General features: G+C 51.2%; 1 protein-coding gene across 1 annotated transcript in view; it reads left to right on the forward strand.

The window, feature by feature from the left end:
* The first annotated feature begins 293 nt into the window (after window positions 1–293).
* LOC141065370 (WAP four-disulfide core domain protein 18-like) overlaps window positions 294–14,362 on the forward strand; it is a 30,930-nt gene continuing 16,861 nt past the window's right edge. Inside the window, exon 1 of the mRNA XM_073557814.1 lies at window positions 294–486. Coding sequence (XP_073413915.1) covers window positions 309–486 — 178 coding nt within the window. The 5' untranslated portion in view covers window positions 294–308. The remainder of the gene's footprint in view (window positions 487–14,362) is intronic.

The raw sequence follows: 14,362 nt of genomic DNA on the forward strand, positions 1-14,362 counted from the left end.
GAGTCCTTCTCCCAACCCAGAGTTCTTCTTCAAATTCAGAATCCAGTCCAGAGTCCTCTCAATGCGGAGTCTTTCTCCCAGAGTATTTCTCTCAGTTTATTGTTTGTTCTTCCAAATTTCCCAGAGACCTCTAATAAGATTTTCTCTTGGCAGAAGTTTCACCTGTAGCTGGAGTTCTGCTCCCACCCCTCAGATGTGGAGATACTGGGTATTCAAAAGTCACATGTCCTGACATCTGAATGTCCTGACTATCACATTTGTGTATCCTCCTTCATATTTCATTATTCAAACATAACGCTAGGCACCTGATGAACATCCTGGTTCATCATCTGTATAAAATAAGTAGCACTGGAGCCGAATTGCTCATATCTCCAGGACCAGAAGACATGGCTCCAGTAAAGATTTCTTTCCTGCTTCTATTCTTCCTGTGCTGCTCAGGTTATCCTACCTCTGCAGTTTCACCCCCAAAACCAAGCGATGTTGATGGTAAGTGATAAACATGAATGAATGAAGAACATTGTAGTTGACATTTTAATATACTGACAATTCAGAAGGCACAGAAGTATCTGAAAAGAAATCTTAAGGGGACAAAGGGTTAAAAGCAAAAAAGAGTTTATAAGAGACAAAAGACTATGGAGGGGACACAGTGCTAGAGGGAAAAAGGCATCTACATGGGGATAATAAGATCTGGATGGGACGATGGTAACTGAAGTGGGTTGATAGGAGACTGGAGGAGGACAGAGCATGTGGAAGGGTGCCACAGGAGATTGGAAAGGACAGAGGGTCTGGAATGAGCTGGAGGAGATAGCAAAGTCCTGAGTGGACAGAAGTGTTGGGGAGGATGTGGTAAAGAAATCTGGAGGATGCTGAGGTCTAGAGGACAGAAGAAACTGAAGGTGGACAGATAGATCTGAAGAAGTCAGCGGTATCTGGAGGTGACAGTGGAGAGTTTAGGGAACAAAAAAGTCTGGAGAAGATAAAGGAGGCTAAAGGGGACAGATGAGTCTGGAAGGGAGAGGATGGACATAAAGGGGACAAATAGATCAGTAAAGATGCAGCAGAGTCTAAAGGGGAATAGAGGATGGGAATTGGACTGATGAGTGTGCAGGTGAGGTCAGGAAACCAGAATGGGGCAAGTCGTCTGGAGAAGACAATGTGAAGATGATAGAGGTATGTAGGGGACAGAGAAGAAAAAGAAGTGTGAAAGAGAGAATGGTATGAAAGGGACAGAAGAGTCTGACAGGTACAGTCTGGATGAGAGAGAGGAGACTAAATGGTACAGACTGTCTGAAGGGAATAACACAGTCTGGAAGGGACAGAATATTCTGGAGGAAGCAGAGATCTGGGAGGAAAAAAAGGAGTCTGCAGAGGAGAAGGGTGAGTGTAGAAATCAGAAGAATCATGGAGGTCTGTGAATTACAAAAGAACACACTGTGAGCGGTGTGTGTGGTATGTGTCTACTGTGAGCGGTGTGTGCGGTATGTGTCTACTGTGAGCGGTGTGTGCGGTATGTGTCTACTGTGAGCGGTGTGTGCGGTATGTGTCTACTGTGAGCGGTGTGTGCGGTATGTGTCTACTGTGAGCGGTTTGTGCGGTATGTGTCTACTGTGAGCGGTGTGTGGTATGTGTCTACTGTGAGCGGTGTGTGTGGTATGTGTCTACTGTGAGCGGTGTGTGCGGTATGTGTCTACTGTGAGCGGTGTGTGCGGTATGTGTCTACTGTGAGCGGTGTGTGTGGTATGTGTCTACTGTGAGCGGTGTGTGCGGTATGTGTCTACTGTGAGCGGTTTGTGCGGTATGTGTCTACTGTGAGCGGTGTGTGGTATGTGTCTACTGTGAGCGGTGTGTGGTATGTGTCTACTGTGAGCGGTGTGTGGTATGTGTCTACTGTGAGCGGTGTGTGCGGTATGTGTCTACTGTGAGCGGTGTGTGCGGCATGTGTCTACTGTGAGCGGTGTGTGCGGTATGTGTCTACTGTGAGCGGTTTGTGCGGTATGTGTCTACTGTGAGCGGTGTGTGGTATGTGTCTACTGTGAGCGGTGTGTGCGGTATGTGTCTACTGTGAGCGGTGTGTGCGGCATGTGTCTACTGTGAGCGGTGTGTGTGGTATGTGTCTACTGTGAGCGGTGTGTGCGGTATGTGTCTACTGTGAGCGGTGTGTGTGGTATGTGTCTACTGTGAGCGGTGTGTGTCTACTGTGAGCGGTGTGTGCGGTATGTGTCTACTGTGAGCGGTGTGTGCGGTATGTGTCTACTGTGAGCGGTGTGTGCGGTATGTGTCTACTGTGAGCGGTGTGTGTGGTATGTGTCTACTGTGAGCGGTGTGTGCGGTATGTGTCTACTGTGAGCGGTGTGTCCGGTATGTGTCTACTGTGAGCGGTGTGTGTGGTATGTGTCTACTGAGAGCGGTGTGTGCGGTATGTGTCTACTGTGAGCGGTGTGTGCGGCATGTGTCTACTGTGAGCGGTGTGTGTGGTATGTGTCTACTGTGAGCGGTGTGTGTCTACTGTGAGCGGTGTGTGCGGTATGTGTCTACTGTGAGCGGTGTGTTCGGCATGTGTCTACTGTGAGCGGTGTGTGCGGCATGTGTCTACTGTGAGCGGTGTGTGTGGTATGTGTCTACTGTGAGCGGTGTGTGCGGTATGTGTCTACTGTGAGCGGTGTGTCCGGTATGTGTCTACTGTGAGCGGTGTGTGTCTACTGTGAGCGGTGTGTGTGGTATGTGTCTACTGTGAGCGGTGTGTGTCTACTGTGAGCGGTGTGTGCGGTATGTGTCTACTGTGAGCGGTGTGTTCGGCATGTGTCTACTGTGAGCGGTGTGTGCGGCATGTGTCTACTGTGAGCGGTGTGTGTGGTATGTGTCTACTGTGAGCGGTGTGTGTGGTATGTGTCTACTGTGAGCGGTGTGTGCGGTATGTGTCTACTGTGAGCGGTGTGTCCGGTATGTGTCTACTGTGAGCGGTGTGTGTCTACTGTGAGCGGTGTGTGTGGTATGTGTCTACTGTGAGCGGTGTGTGTCTACTGTGAGCGGTGTGTGCGGTATGTGTCTACTGTGAGCGGTGTGTTCGGCATGTGTCTACTGTGAGCGGTGTGTGCGGCATGTGTCTACTGTGAGCGGTGTGTGTGGTATGTGTCTACTGTGAGCGGTGTGTGTGGTATGTGTCTACTGTGAGCGGTGTGTGCGGTATGTGTCTACTGTGAGCGGTGTGTCCGGTATGTGTCTACTGTGAGCGGTGTGTGTGGTATGTGTCTACTGTGAGCGGTGTGTGTCTACTGTGAGCGGTGTGTGTGGTATGTGTCTACTGTGAGCAGTGTGTGTCTACTGTGAGCGGTGTGTGTGGTATGTGTCTACTGTGAGCGGTGTGTGCGGTATGTGTCTACTGTGAGCGGTGTGTCCGGTATGTGTCTACTGTGAGCGGTGTGTGTGGTATGTGTCTACTGTGAGCGGTGTGTGTCTACTGTGAGCGGTGTGTGTGGTATGTGTCTACTGTGAGCGGTGTGTGTCTACTGTGAGCGGTGTGTGTGGTATGTGTCTACTGTGAGCGGTGTGTTCGGCATGTGTCTACTGTGAGCGGTGTGTGCGGTATGTGTCTACTGTGAGCGGTGTGTGCGGTATGTGTCTACTGTGAGCGGTGTGTCCGGTATGTGTCTACTGTGAGCGGTGTGTGCGGTATGTGTCTACTGTGAGCGGTGTGTGTGGTATGTGTCTACTGTGAGCGGTGTGTGCGGTATGTGTCTACTGTGAGCGGTGTGTGGTATGTGTCTACTGTGAGCGGTGTGTGTGGTATGTGTCTACTGTGTGCGGTATGTGTCTACTGTGAGCGGTGTGTGCGGCATGTGTCTACTGTGAGCTGTGTGTGCGGTATGTGTCTACTGTGAGCGGTGTGTGCGGTATGTGTCTACTGTGAGCGGTGTGTGCGGCATGTGTCTACTGTGAGCGGTGTGTGCAGTATGTGTCTACTGTGAGCGGTGTGTGCAGTATGTGTCTACTGTGAGCGGTGTGTGCGGCATGTGTCTACTGTGAGCGGTGTGTGCGGTATGTGTCTACTGTGAGCGGTGTGTGCAGTATGTGTCTACTGTGAGCGGTGTGTGCGGCATGTGTCTACTGTGAGCGGTGTGTGTGGTATGTGTGGCATGTGTCTACTGTGAGCGGTGTGTGCGGCATGTGTCTACTGTGAGCGGTGTGTGTGGTATGTGTCTACTGTGAGCGGTGTGTGTGGTATGTGTCTACTGTGAGCGGTGTGTGCGGTATGTGTCTACTGTGAGCGGTGTGTCCGGTATGTGTCTACTGTGAGCGGTGTGTGCGGCATGTGTCTACTGTGAGCGGTGTGTGTGGTATGTGTGGCATGTGTCTACTGTGAGCGGTGTGTGCGGCATGTGTCTACTGTGAGCGGTGTGTGTGGTATGTGTCTACTGTGAGCGGTGTGTGCGGTATGTGTCTACTGTGAGCGGTGTGTGCGGTATGTGTCTACTGTGAGCGGTGTGTCCGGTATGTGTCTACTGTGAGCGGTGTGTGTGGTATGTGTCTACTGTGAGCGGTGTGTGTCTACTGTGAGCGGTGTGTGTGGTATGTGTCTACTGTGAGCAGTGTGTGTCTACTGTGAGCAGTGTGTGTCTACTGTGAGCTGTGTGTGCGGTATGTGTCTACTGTGAGCGGTGTGTGCGGTATGTGTCTACTGTGAGCGGTGTGTCCGGTATGTGTCTACTGTGAGCGGTGTGTGTGGTATGTGTCTACTGTGAGCGGTTTGTGTCTACTGTGAGCGGTGTGTGTGGTATGTGTCTACTGTGAGCGGTGTGTGTCTACTGTGAGCGGTGTGTGCGGTATGTGTCTACTGTGAGCGGTGTGTTCGGCATGTGTCTACTGTGAGCGGTGTGTGCGGCATGTGTCTACTGTGAGCGGTGTGTGTGGTATGTGTCTACTGTGAGCGGTGTGTGTGGTATGTGTCTACTGTGAGCGGTGTGTGCGGTATGTGTCTACTGTGAGCGGTGTGTCCGGTATGTGTCTACTGTGAGCGGTGTGTGTGGTATGTGTCTACTGTGAGCGGTGTGTGTCTACTGTGAGCGGTGTGTGTGGTATGTGTCTACTGTGAGCAGTGTGTGTCTACTGTGAGCGGTGTGTGTGGTATGTGTCTACTGTGAGCGGTGTGTGCGGTATGTGTCTACTGTGAGCGGTGTGTCCGGTATGTGTCTACTGTGAGCGGTGTGTGTGGTATGTGTCTACTGTGAGCGGTGTGTGTCTACTGTGAGCGGTGTGTGTGGTATGTGTCTACTGTGAGCGGTGTGTGTCTACTGTGAGCGGTGTGTGTGGTATGTGTCTACTGTGAGCGGTGTGTTCGGCATGTGTCTACTGTGAGCGGTGTGTGCGGTATGTGTCTACTGTGAGCGGTGTGTGCGGTATGTGTCTACTGTGAGCGGTGTGTCCGGTATGTGTCTACTGTGAGCGGTGTGTGCGGTATGTGTCTACTGTGAGCGGTGTGTGCGGTATGTGTCTACTGTGAGCGGTGTGTGCGGTATGTGTCTACTGTGAGCGGTGTATGCGGTATGTGTCTACTGTGAGCGGTGTGTGCGGTATGTGTCTACTGTGAGCGGTGTGTGGTATGTGTCTACTGTGAGCGGTGTGTGTGGTATGTGTCTACTGTGTGCGGTATGTGTCTACTGTGAGCGGTGTGTGCGGCATGTGTCTACTGTGAGCGGTGTGTGCGGTATGTGTCTACTGTGAGCGGTGTGTGCGGCATGTGTCTACTGTGAGCGGTGTGTGTGGTATGTGTCTACTGTGAGCGGTGTGTGCGGTATGTGTCTACTGTGAGCGGTGTGTGCGGTATGTGTCTACTGTGAGCGGTGTGTGCGGTATGTGTCTACTGTGAGCGGTGTGTGCGGTATGTGTCTACTGTGAGCGGTGTGTGCGGTATGTGTCTACTGTGAGCGCTGTGTGCGGTATTTGTCTACTGTGAGCGGTGTGTGCGGTATGTGTCTACTGTGAGCGGTGTGTGCGGTATGTGTCTACTGTGAGCGGTGTGTGCGCTATGTGTCTACTGTGAGCGGTGTGTGCGCTATGTGTCTACTGTGAGCGGTGTGTGCGGTATGTGTCTACTGTGAGCGGTGTGTGCGGTATGTGTCTACTGTGAGCGGTGTGTGCGGTATGTGTCTACTGTGAGCGGTGTGTGCGGTATGTGTCTACTGTGAGCGGTGTGTGCGGTATGTGTCTACTGTGAGCGGTGTGTGCGGTATGTGTCTACTGTGAGCGGTGTGTGCGGCATGTGTCTACTGTGAGCGGTGTGTGCGGTATGTGTCTACTGTGAGCGGTGTGTGCGGCATGTGTCTACTGTGAGCGGTGTGTGCGGTATGTGTCTACTGTGAGCGGTGTGTGTGGTATGTGTTTACTGTGAGCGGTGTGTGCGGTATGTGTCTACTGTGAGCGGTGTGTGCGGTATGTGTCTACTGTGAGCGGTGTGTGCGGCATGTGTCTACTGTGAGCGGTGTGTGCGGCATGTGTCTACTGTGAGCGGTGTGTGCGGCATGTGTCTACTGTGAGCTGTGTGTGCGGCATGTGTCTACTGTGAGCGGTGTGTGCGGTATGTGTCTACTGTGAGCTGTGTGTGCGGCATGTGTCTACTGTGAGCTGTGTGTGCGGTATGTGTCTACTGTGAGCGGTGTGTGCGGTATGTGTCTACTGTGAGCGGTGTGTGCGGCATGTGTCTACTGTGAGCGGTGTGTGCGGCATGTGTCTACTGTGAGCGGTGTGTGCAGTATGTGTCTACTGTGAGCGGTGTGTGTGGTATGTGTCTACTGTGAGCGGTGTGTGTGGTATGTGTCTACTGTGAGCGGTGTGTGTCTACTGTGAGCGGTGTGTGTGGTATGTGTCTACTGTGAGCGGTGTGTGTCTACTGTGAGCGGTGTGTGTGGTATGTGTCTACTGTGAGCGGTGTGTTCGGCATGTGTCTACTGTGAGCGGTGTGTGCGGTATGTGTCTACTGTGAGCGGTGTGTGCGGTATGTGTCTACTGTGAGCGGTGTGTCCGGTATGTGTCTACTGTGAGCGGTGTGTGCGGTATGTGTCTACTGTGAGCGGTGTGTGTGGTATGTGTCTACTGTGAGCGGTGTGTGCGGTATGTGTCTACTGTGAGCGGTGTATGCGGTATGTGTCTACTGTGAGCGGTGTGTGCGGTATGTGTCTACTGTGAGCGGTGTGTGGTATGTGTCTACTGTGAGCGGTGTGTGTGGTATGTGTCTACTGTGTGCGGTATGTGTCTACTGTGAGCGGTGTGTGCGGCATGTGTCTACTGTGAGCGGTGTGTGCGGTATGTGTCTACTGTGAGCGGTGTGTGCGGCATGTGTCTACTGTGAGCGGTGTGTGTGGTATGTGTCTACTGTGAGCGGTGTGTGCGGTATGTGTCTACTGTGAGCGGTGTGTGCGGTATGTGTCTACTGTGAGCGGTGTGTGCGGTATGTGTCTACTGTGAGCGGTGTGTGCGGTATGTGTCTACTGTGAGCGGTGTGTGCGGTATGTGTCTACTGTGAGCGGTGTGTGCAGTATGTGTCTACTGTGAGCGCTGTGTGCGGTATTTGTCTACTGTGAGCGGTGTGTGCGGTATGTGTCTACTGTGAGCGGTGTGTGCAGTATGTGTCTACTGTGAGCGGTGTGTGCGCTATGTGTCTACTGTGAGCGGTGTGTGCGGTATGTGTCTACTGTGAGCGGTGTGTGCGGTATGTGTCTACTGTGAGCGGTGTGTGCGGTATGTGTCTACTGTGAGCGGTGTGTGCGGTATGTGTCTACTGTGAGCGGTGTGTGCGGTATGTGTCTACTGTGAGCGGTGTGTGCGGTATGTGTCTACTGTGAGCGGTGTGTGCGGTATGTGTCTACTGTGAGCGGTGTGTGCGGCATGTGTCTACTGTGAGCGGTGTGTGCGGTATGTGTCTACTGTGAGCGGTGTGTGCGGCATGTGTCTACTGTGAGCGGTGTGTGCGGTATGTGTCTACTGTGAGCGGTGTGTGTGGTATGTGTTTACTGTGAGCGGTGTGTGCGGTATGTGTCTACTGTGAGCGGTGTGTGCGGTATGTGTCTACTGTGAGCGGTGTGTGCGGCATGTGTCTACTGTGAGCGGTGTGTGCGGCATGTGTCTACTGTGAGCGGTGTGTGCGGCATGTGTCTACTGTGAGCTGTGTGTGCGGCATGTGTCTACTGTGAGCGGTGTGTGCGGTATGTGTCTACTGTGAGCTGTGTGTGCGGCATGTGTCTACTGTGAGCTGTGTGTGCGGTATGTGTCTACTGTGAGCGGTGTGTGCGGTATGTGTCTACTGTGAGCGGTGTGTGCGGCATGTGTCTACTGTGAGCGGTGTGTGCAGTATGTGTCTACTGTGAGCGGTGTGTGCGGTATGTGTCTACTGTGAGCGGTGTGTGCAGTATGTGTCTACTGTGAGCGGTGTGTGCGGCATGTGTCTACTGTGAGCGGTGTGTGTAGTATGTGTGGCATGTGTCTACTGTGAGCGGTGTGTGCGGCATGTGTCTACTGTGAGCGGTGTGTGTGGTATGTGTCTACTGTGAGCGGTGTGTGTGGTATGTGTCTACTGTGAGCGGTGTGTGCGGTATGTGTCTACTGTGAGCGGTGTGTCCGGTATGTGTCTACTGTGAGCGGTGTGTGTGGTATGTGTCTACTGTGAGCGGTGTGTGTCTGCTGTGAGCGGTGTGTGTGGTATGTGTCTACTGTGAGCAGTGTGTGTCTACTGTGAGCTGTGTGTGCGGTATGTGTCTACTGTGAGCGGTGTGTGCGGCATGTGTCTACTGTGAGCGGTGTGTGTGGCATGTGTCTACTGTGAGCGGTGTGTGTGGTATGTGTCTACTGTGAGCGGTGTGTGCGGCATGTGTCTACTGTGAGCGGTGTGTGCGGCATGTGTCTACTGTGAGCGGTGTGTGCGGCATGTGTCTACTGTGAGCGGTGTGTGCGGCATGTGTCTACTGTGAGCGGTGTGTGTGGTATGTGTCTACTGTGAGCGGTGTGTGTGGTATGTGTCTACTGTGAGCGGTGTGTGCGGCATGTGTCTACTGTGAGCGGTGTGTGCGGCATGTGTCTACTGTGAGCGGTGTGTTCGGCATGTGTCTACTGTGAGCGGTGTGTGTGGTATGTGACTACTGTGAGGGGTGTGTGTGGTATGTGTCTACTGTGAGCGGTGTGTGCGGTATGTGTCTACTGTGAGCGGTGTGTTCGGCATGTGTCTACTGTGAGCGGTGTGTGCGGCATGTGTCTACTGTGAGCGGTGTGTGTGGTATGTGTCTACTGTGAGCGGTGTGTGTGGTATGTGTCTACTGTGAGCGGTGTGTGCGGTATGTGTCTACTGTGAGCGGTGTGTGCGGTATGTGTCTACTGTGAGTGGTGTGTGCGGTATGTGTCTACTGTGAGCGGTGTGTGCGGTATGTGTCTACTGTGAGCGGTGTGTGCGGCATGTGTCTACTGTGAGCGGTGTGTGCGGTATGTGTCTACTGTGAGCGGTGTGTGTGGTATGTGTCTACTGTGAGCGGTGTGTGTCTACTGTGAGCGGTGTGTGTGGTATGTGTCTACTGTGAGCAGTGTGTGTCTACTGTGAGCTGTGTGTGCGGTATGTGTCTACTGTGAGCGGTGTGTGCGGCATGTGTCTACTGTGAGCGGTGTGTGTGGCATGTGTCTACTGTGAGCGGTGTGTGTGGTATGTGACTACTGTGAGGGGTGTGTGTTGTATGTGTCTACTGTGAGCGGTGTGTGCGGCATGTGTCTACTGTGAGCGGTGTGTGTGGTATGTGTCTACTGTGAGCGGTGTGTTCGGCATGTGTCTACTGTGAGCGGTGTGTGTGGTATGTGACTACTGTGAGGGGTGTGTGTGGTATGTGTCTACTGTGAGCGGTGTGTGCGGCATGTGTCTACTGTGAGCGGTGTGTGCGGTATGTGTCTACTGTGAGCGGTGTGTGCGGCATGTGTCTACTGTGAGCGGTGTGTGCGGCATGTGTCTACTGTGAGCGGTGTGTGCGGCATGTGTCTACTGTGAGCGGTGTGTGTGGTATGTGTCTACTGTGAGCGGTGTGTGTGGTATGTGTCTACTGTGAGCGGTGTGTGCGGTATGTGTCTACTGTGAGCGGTGTGTCCGGTATGTGTCTACTGTGAGCGGTGTGTGTGGTATGTGTCTACTGTGAGCGGTGTGTGTCTACTGTGAGCGGTGTGTGTGGTATGTGTCTACTGTGAGCAGTGTGTGTCTACTGTGAGCTGTGTGTGCGGTATGTGTCTACTGTGAGCGGTGTGTGCGGCATGTGTCTACTGTGAGCGGTGTGTGTGGCATGTGTCTACTGTGAGCGGTGTGTGTGGTATGTGACTACTGTGAGGGGTGTGTGCGGTATGTGTCTACTGTGAGCGGTTTGTGCGGTATGTGTCTACTGTGAGCGGTGTGTGTGGTATGTGTCTACTGTGAGCGGAGTGTGCGGTATGTGTCTACTGTGAGCGGTGTGTGTGGCATGTGTCTACTGTGAGCGGTCGTGTTGGATTTTTTAGGGTTTTTGCATGATTGCAGACAGTGTCTTTCCTGTCCTATCCTGTCTAGACAGTTTAGGCCCCATCATTTGCTCAGTCTATTTTCTACCTGTGTTTGTACCTTATCTTGTCTCACCCATAATATACGTTTGGGATTCTACTCTGGGGCAGTTTAGATTTCACCTTTCTTGCTTTAGGCTTAGTTAACTCTCCGGCTGTGCCGAGGCGTCTAGGGCATCGTAGGCACGACCCACGGCTACTGCTAATTGTGTTGTTAGGATTAGGGGTCTGCAATCCACCAAGTTACCAACCTTTCTGGTTTCCTGGTGGCCTGGCCTATTCCTGCCATCCTCCTTGGTGACCAGTTCATAACAGGTATGTGTCTACTGTGAACGGTGTGTGCGGTATGTGTCTACTGTAAAGGGGTGTGTGCGGTATGTGTCTACTTTGAGCGGTGTGTGCGACATGTGTTTATTGTGTGCTGTGTGTGATATGTGCGGTACAGAGTATTTTCCCTCAAAATCCAGTACACAGTCTGGACATGTAACACATGAGAATCCCAATCACTGGAAAATATCATCCAGATAAATGATTACAAACGTATCCACAAAGTCCCGGAAAATATCGTTCATAAAAGATTGGAAGACGGAAAGGGCATTAGTGAGCCCAAAAGGCATCACCAGGAACTCAAAATGTCCCTCCGGAGTATTAAACGCAGTCTTCCATTCATCCCCGTGCTTGATGCAAATAAGATTATACGCCCCCTGAGGTCAAGCTTGGTAAACCAGCAAGCACTTTTAACTCTGGAAAATAAATCAGAAATCAGAGGTAACGGGTACTGATATTTAGCAGTGATTTTGTTAAGGGAACGATAGTCAATACAAGGCCTTAATGAACCATCTTTCTTGGCCACAAAAAAAACAGCACCCAAAGGCGAAGAGGATGGGCTGATATGACCCTTCTCCCATGACTCCTTGATATAAGATTGCATAGCATCATGTTCAGGTACCGATAAGTCGAAAAGCCGACCCTTGGGAAATTTACAACCGGGCATTAATTCAATGGCTCAGTCATAACTCCTATGAGGAGGCAAAGATGCAGACTTACTCTCACTAAATACATCAGAAAAATCAGCCAAATAGTCAGGAACATCATGAGACTGGGGAGAGGTGGAGAAAACAGGAGTGATGGGACCCAAACTGTCTAGACAGGATAGGAAAGGAAAGACACTGTCTGCAATCACGCAAAAGCCCTTAAAAATCCAACACAACTGATATACAAAAAAACACTGAGGTCTCACGACCTCTCCCCCATTATATCAGCATTCTGGTATGAACTGGCAGCAAAGCAAAAGGGACTAATATAACAGGGGACTGAACAAACTGACACAAGCTGTAACATTTGGAGCAGGGTCCAGCACTGCCCCAGCAGGGAGCACGCTGAACCCTCACAGCAAAGCAGAAAGAGGCAAAACCAGATGAGATGCAAAGGATTAGCAAAAGAACCACTTAACTGAAAAATGCAGGATCAGGCAGGAGACAGCAGACCTCAAAATATTAAGTATTAAAAACCTGGCTGAGAAGAAGGATGAAATAGCAGACAAACTTTGTGGGATTTTGGTTAGTAGGGAGGTAATATCTGGTCCAGATAGGTAGATATGTGTGTCATCAGCATAGAGGTGATACTGAAATCTGGAAAATTCTATGAGCTGTCCAAGGCCGAAGGTGTAAATGGAGAAGAGCAGAGGCCCTAGGACTGAGCCTTGGAGATCACAGACAGATAGGGGGCGAGGTGAGGAGGTGGTGTGTGAGTAGAAGATGCTGAATGTCTGGTGTGATAGGTATAATGAGATCCAAGATAGGGCCAAGTCAGTGATGCCAAGAGATTAGAGGGTCTGTAGTAAAAGGGAATGGTCCACTGTGTCAAAGGCAGAGGACAGCTCCAGGAGGAGGAGGACAGAGTAGTGTTGCTTGGCTTTGGCGGTTAATAGATCATTGGTGACTAGTTAGGGCAGTTTCAGTGGAGTGATGCGGTCAGAAGAAGAAGACATTGTAAGCAGTCGAAGAGGGAGCAATGAGAGAGGTGAGAGGACAGCTCAAGATGGACGTGTTGTTCCAGTAGTTTTGAGGCATAGGGGAGAAGTGATATAGGGTGATAGCTAGATGAAGAGGATGGGTCAAGAGAGGGCTTTTTGAGGATAGGTGTGATTGAGACATGTTTAAAGCTTGAGGGGAAAACACCATTTGATAGTGATAGGTTGAAGAGAAAGGTTAGTGTTGGGATGAAGACTCTGGTGAGATTTCGAATGAAGTGGGATGGGATCGGGTCAAGTGCACAGGTGGTGAGATGTGATCTTGAGGGTAGAGTGGAGAGTCAATCTTCTGTAATGGTGGAGAGGTTGGTTTTGGAGGAGGGCCGATCAGTTAGGAGGAAGTGTTCTGGGAATTGTTGACCAAAACTGTCTCTGATGTTATCAATCTTCTGTTTAAAAAATGAGGCAAAGTCTTTGGTTGAGATGAATGGAGAGGGAGGGGGTGCTGAGGGACGGAGGAGAGAGTTGAAAGTTTTGAATAACTGCTTAGGATTGTGAGACAGGGAGGATATGAGAGATGAGAAGTAGGTTTGTTTTTCTGTGGTGAGTGTGGCCTCGAAAGTAGTGAGGGACTGTTTGAATGTGATGAAGTGCTTGTTGGAGTGGGATCTTTTCCAGCTCTGCTCAGCAGCACTGGAAGCTCGCCTCAGTTCTTTGATCAGGCTGGTGTGCCAGGGCTGTATGTTGCTTTTGCGAGCTTTGGTATGTATGAGAGAGGCAATCGATTCCAGAGCTACAGCTATTGTGGTGTTATATAAAGCGGCAGCAGCATCCGCATTGTGTAGGGAACTTATGTCTGTAAGAGGGAGAAGGGATTCAGACAGTGAGTGAAGATCCAAGTGTTTAAGATTTCTGCGAGGGTGAGCAAGTTTGTGGAGTGGGGATTGTGAACAAGGAGTGGAGATTGAAGAGAATATAAGTAGATTGTGGTCAGAAAGAGGTAGAGATGAGTTAGAGATGTTAGATAGGGAGCAGAGGCGGGTGAAGAAGAGTTACAGTGTGTGGCCATCTTTGTGAGTGGCTGCAGAAGACCATTGAGTGAGGCCGAAGGAGGAAGTGAGAGATAGAAGTTTAGAGACAGCTGAGAGAGAAGTGTCAATGGGGATGTTGAAGTCACCCATGATGATAGTGGGGATGTCAGCGGAAAGGAAATGAAGTAGCCAGGTGGTGAAATGGTCAAACAAGGTGGTGGCTGGTCCTGGGGCATGGTAAATGACAGCCAGTTGAAGGTTGAAGGGGGAATAGATACGCACAGAGTGCACCTCATAGGAAGGGAGGGTAACAGAGGGTGGCAGTGGGATTGAAATGAAGGAGCAGTTATCTGACAGGAGAAAACCAACTCCTCCACCATGCTTGCTGCTGGGGCCGGGATGTAGGAAAGGTCGAACCCATTGTACAAGAGTGCAGCAGGAGAGGCTGTGTCGGAGGGGGTGAGCAAGGTTTCGGTGATGGCAAGGAAGCAAAGTTTGCGAGTAATGAAAAGATCACGGCTGTAGGAAAGTTTATTGCAGACTGAGTGAGAACTCCATAGAGCTCATGTTAGTGGGACTGAAGAAGCGGAGGCTGGGCGAATGGGTATAAGGTTCAAGAGGTTATGGAAGGTTGTGATAGATCGTGGATGGGAGGTAGAAATGACTGTGGGGATGTGGTAAGCAGGACCAAGATTTGGAGAAATATCACCAGCAGTGAGAAGGAGCAGAGAAAATGTTAGCAGATGGGAGCAGGAGAGGGCATGGGGGGCTGTCTGTGTTTGGAGACAGAGGATTGTATGTTTAGGAACAG

This window comes from Dendrobates tinctorius, unplaced genomic scaffold (assembly GCF_039654945.1).
Source record: "Dendrobates tinctorius isolate UK_male_01 unplaced genomic scaffold, ASM3965494v1 ptg000251l, whole genome shotgun sequence".
In the NCBI taxonomy this organism is placed as follows: domain Eukaryota; kingdom Metazoa; phylum Chordata; class Amphibia; order Anura; family Dendrobatidae; genus Dendrobates; species Dendrobates tinctorius.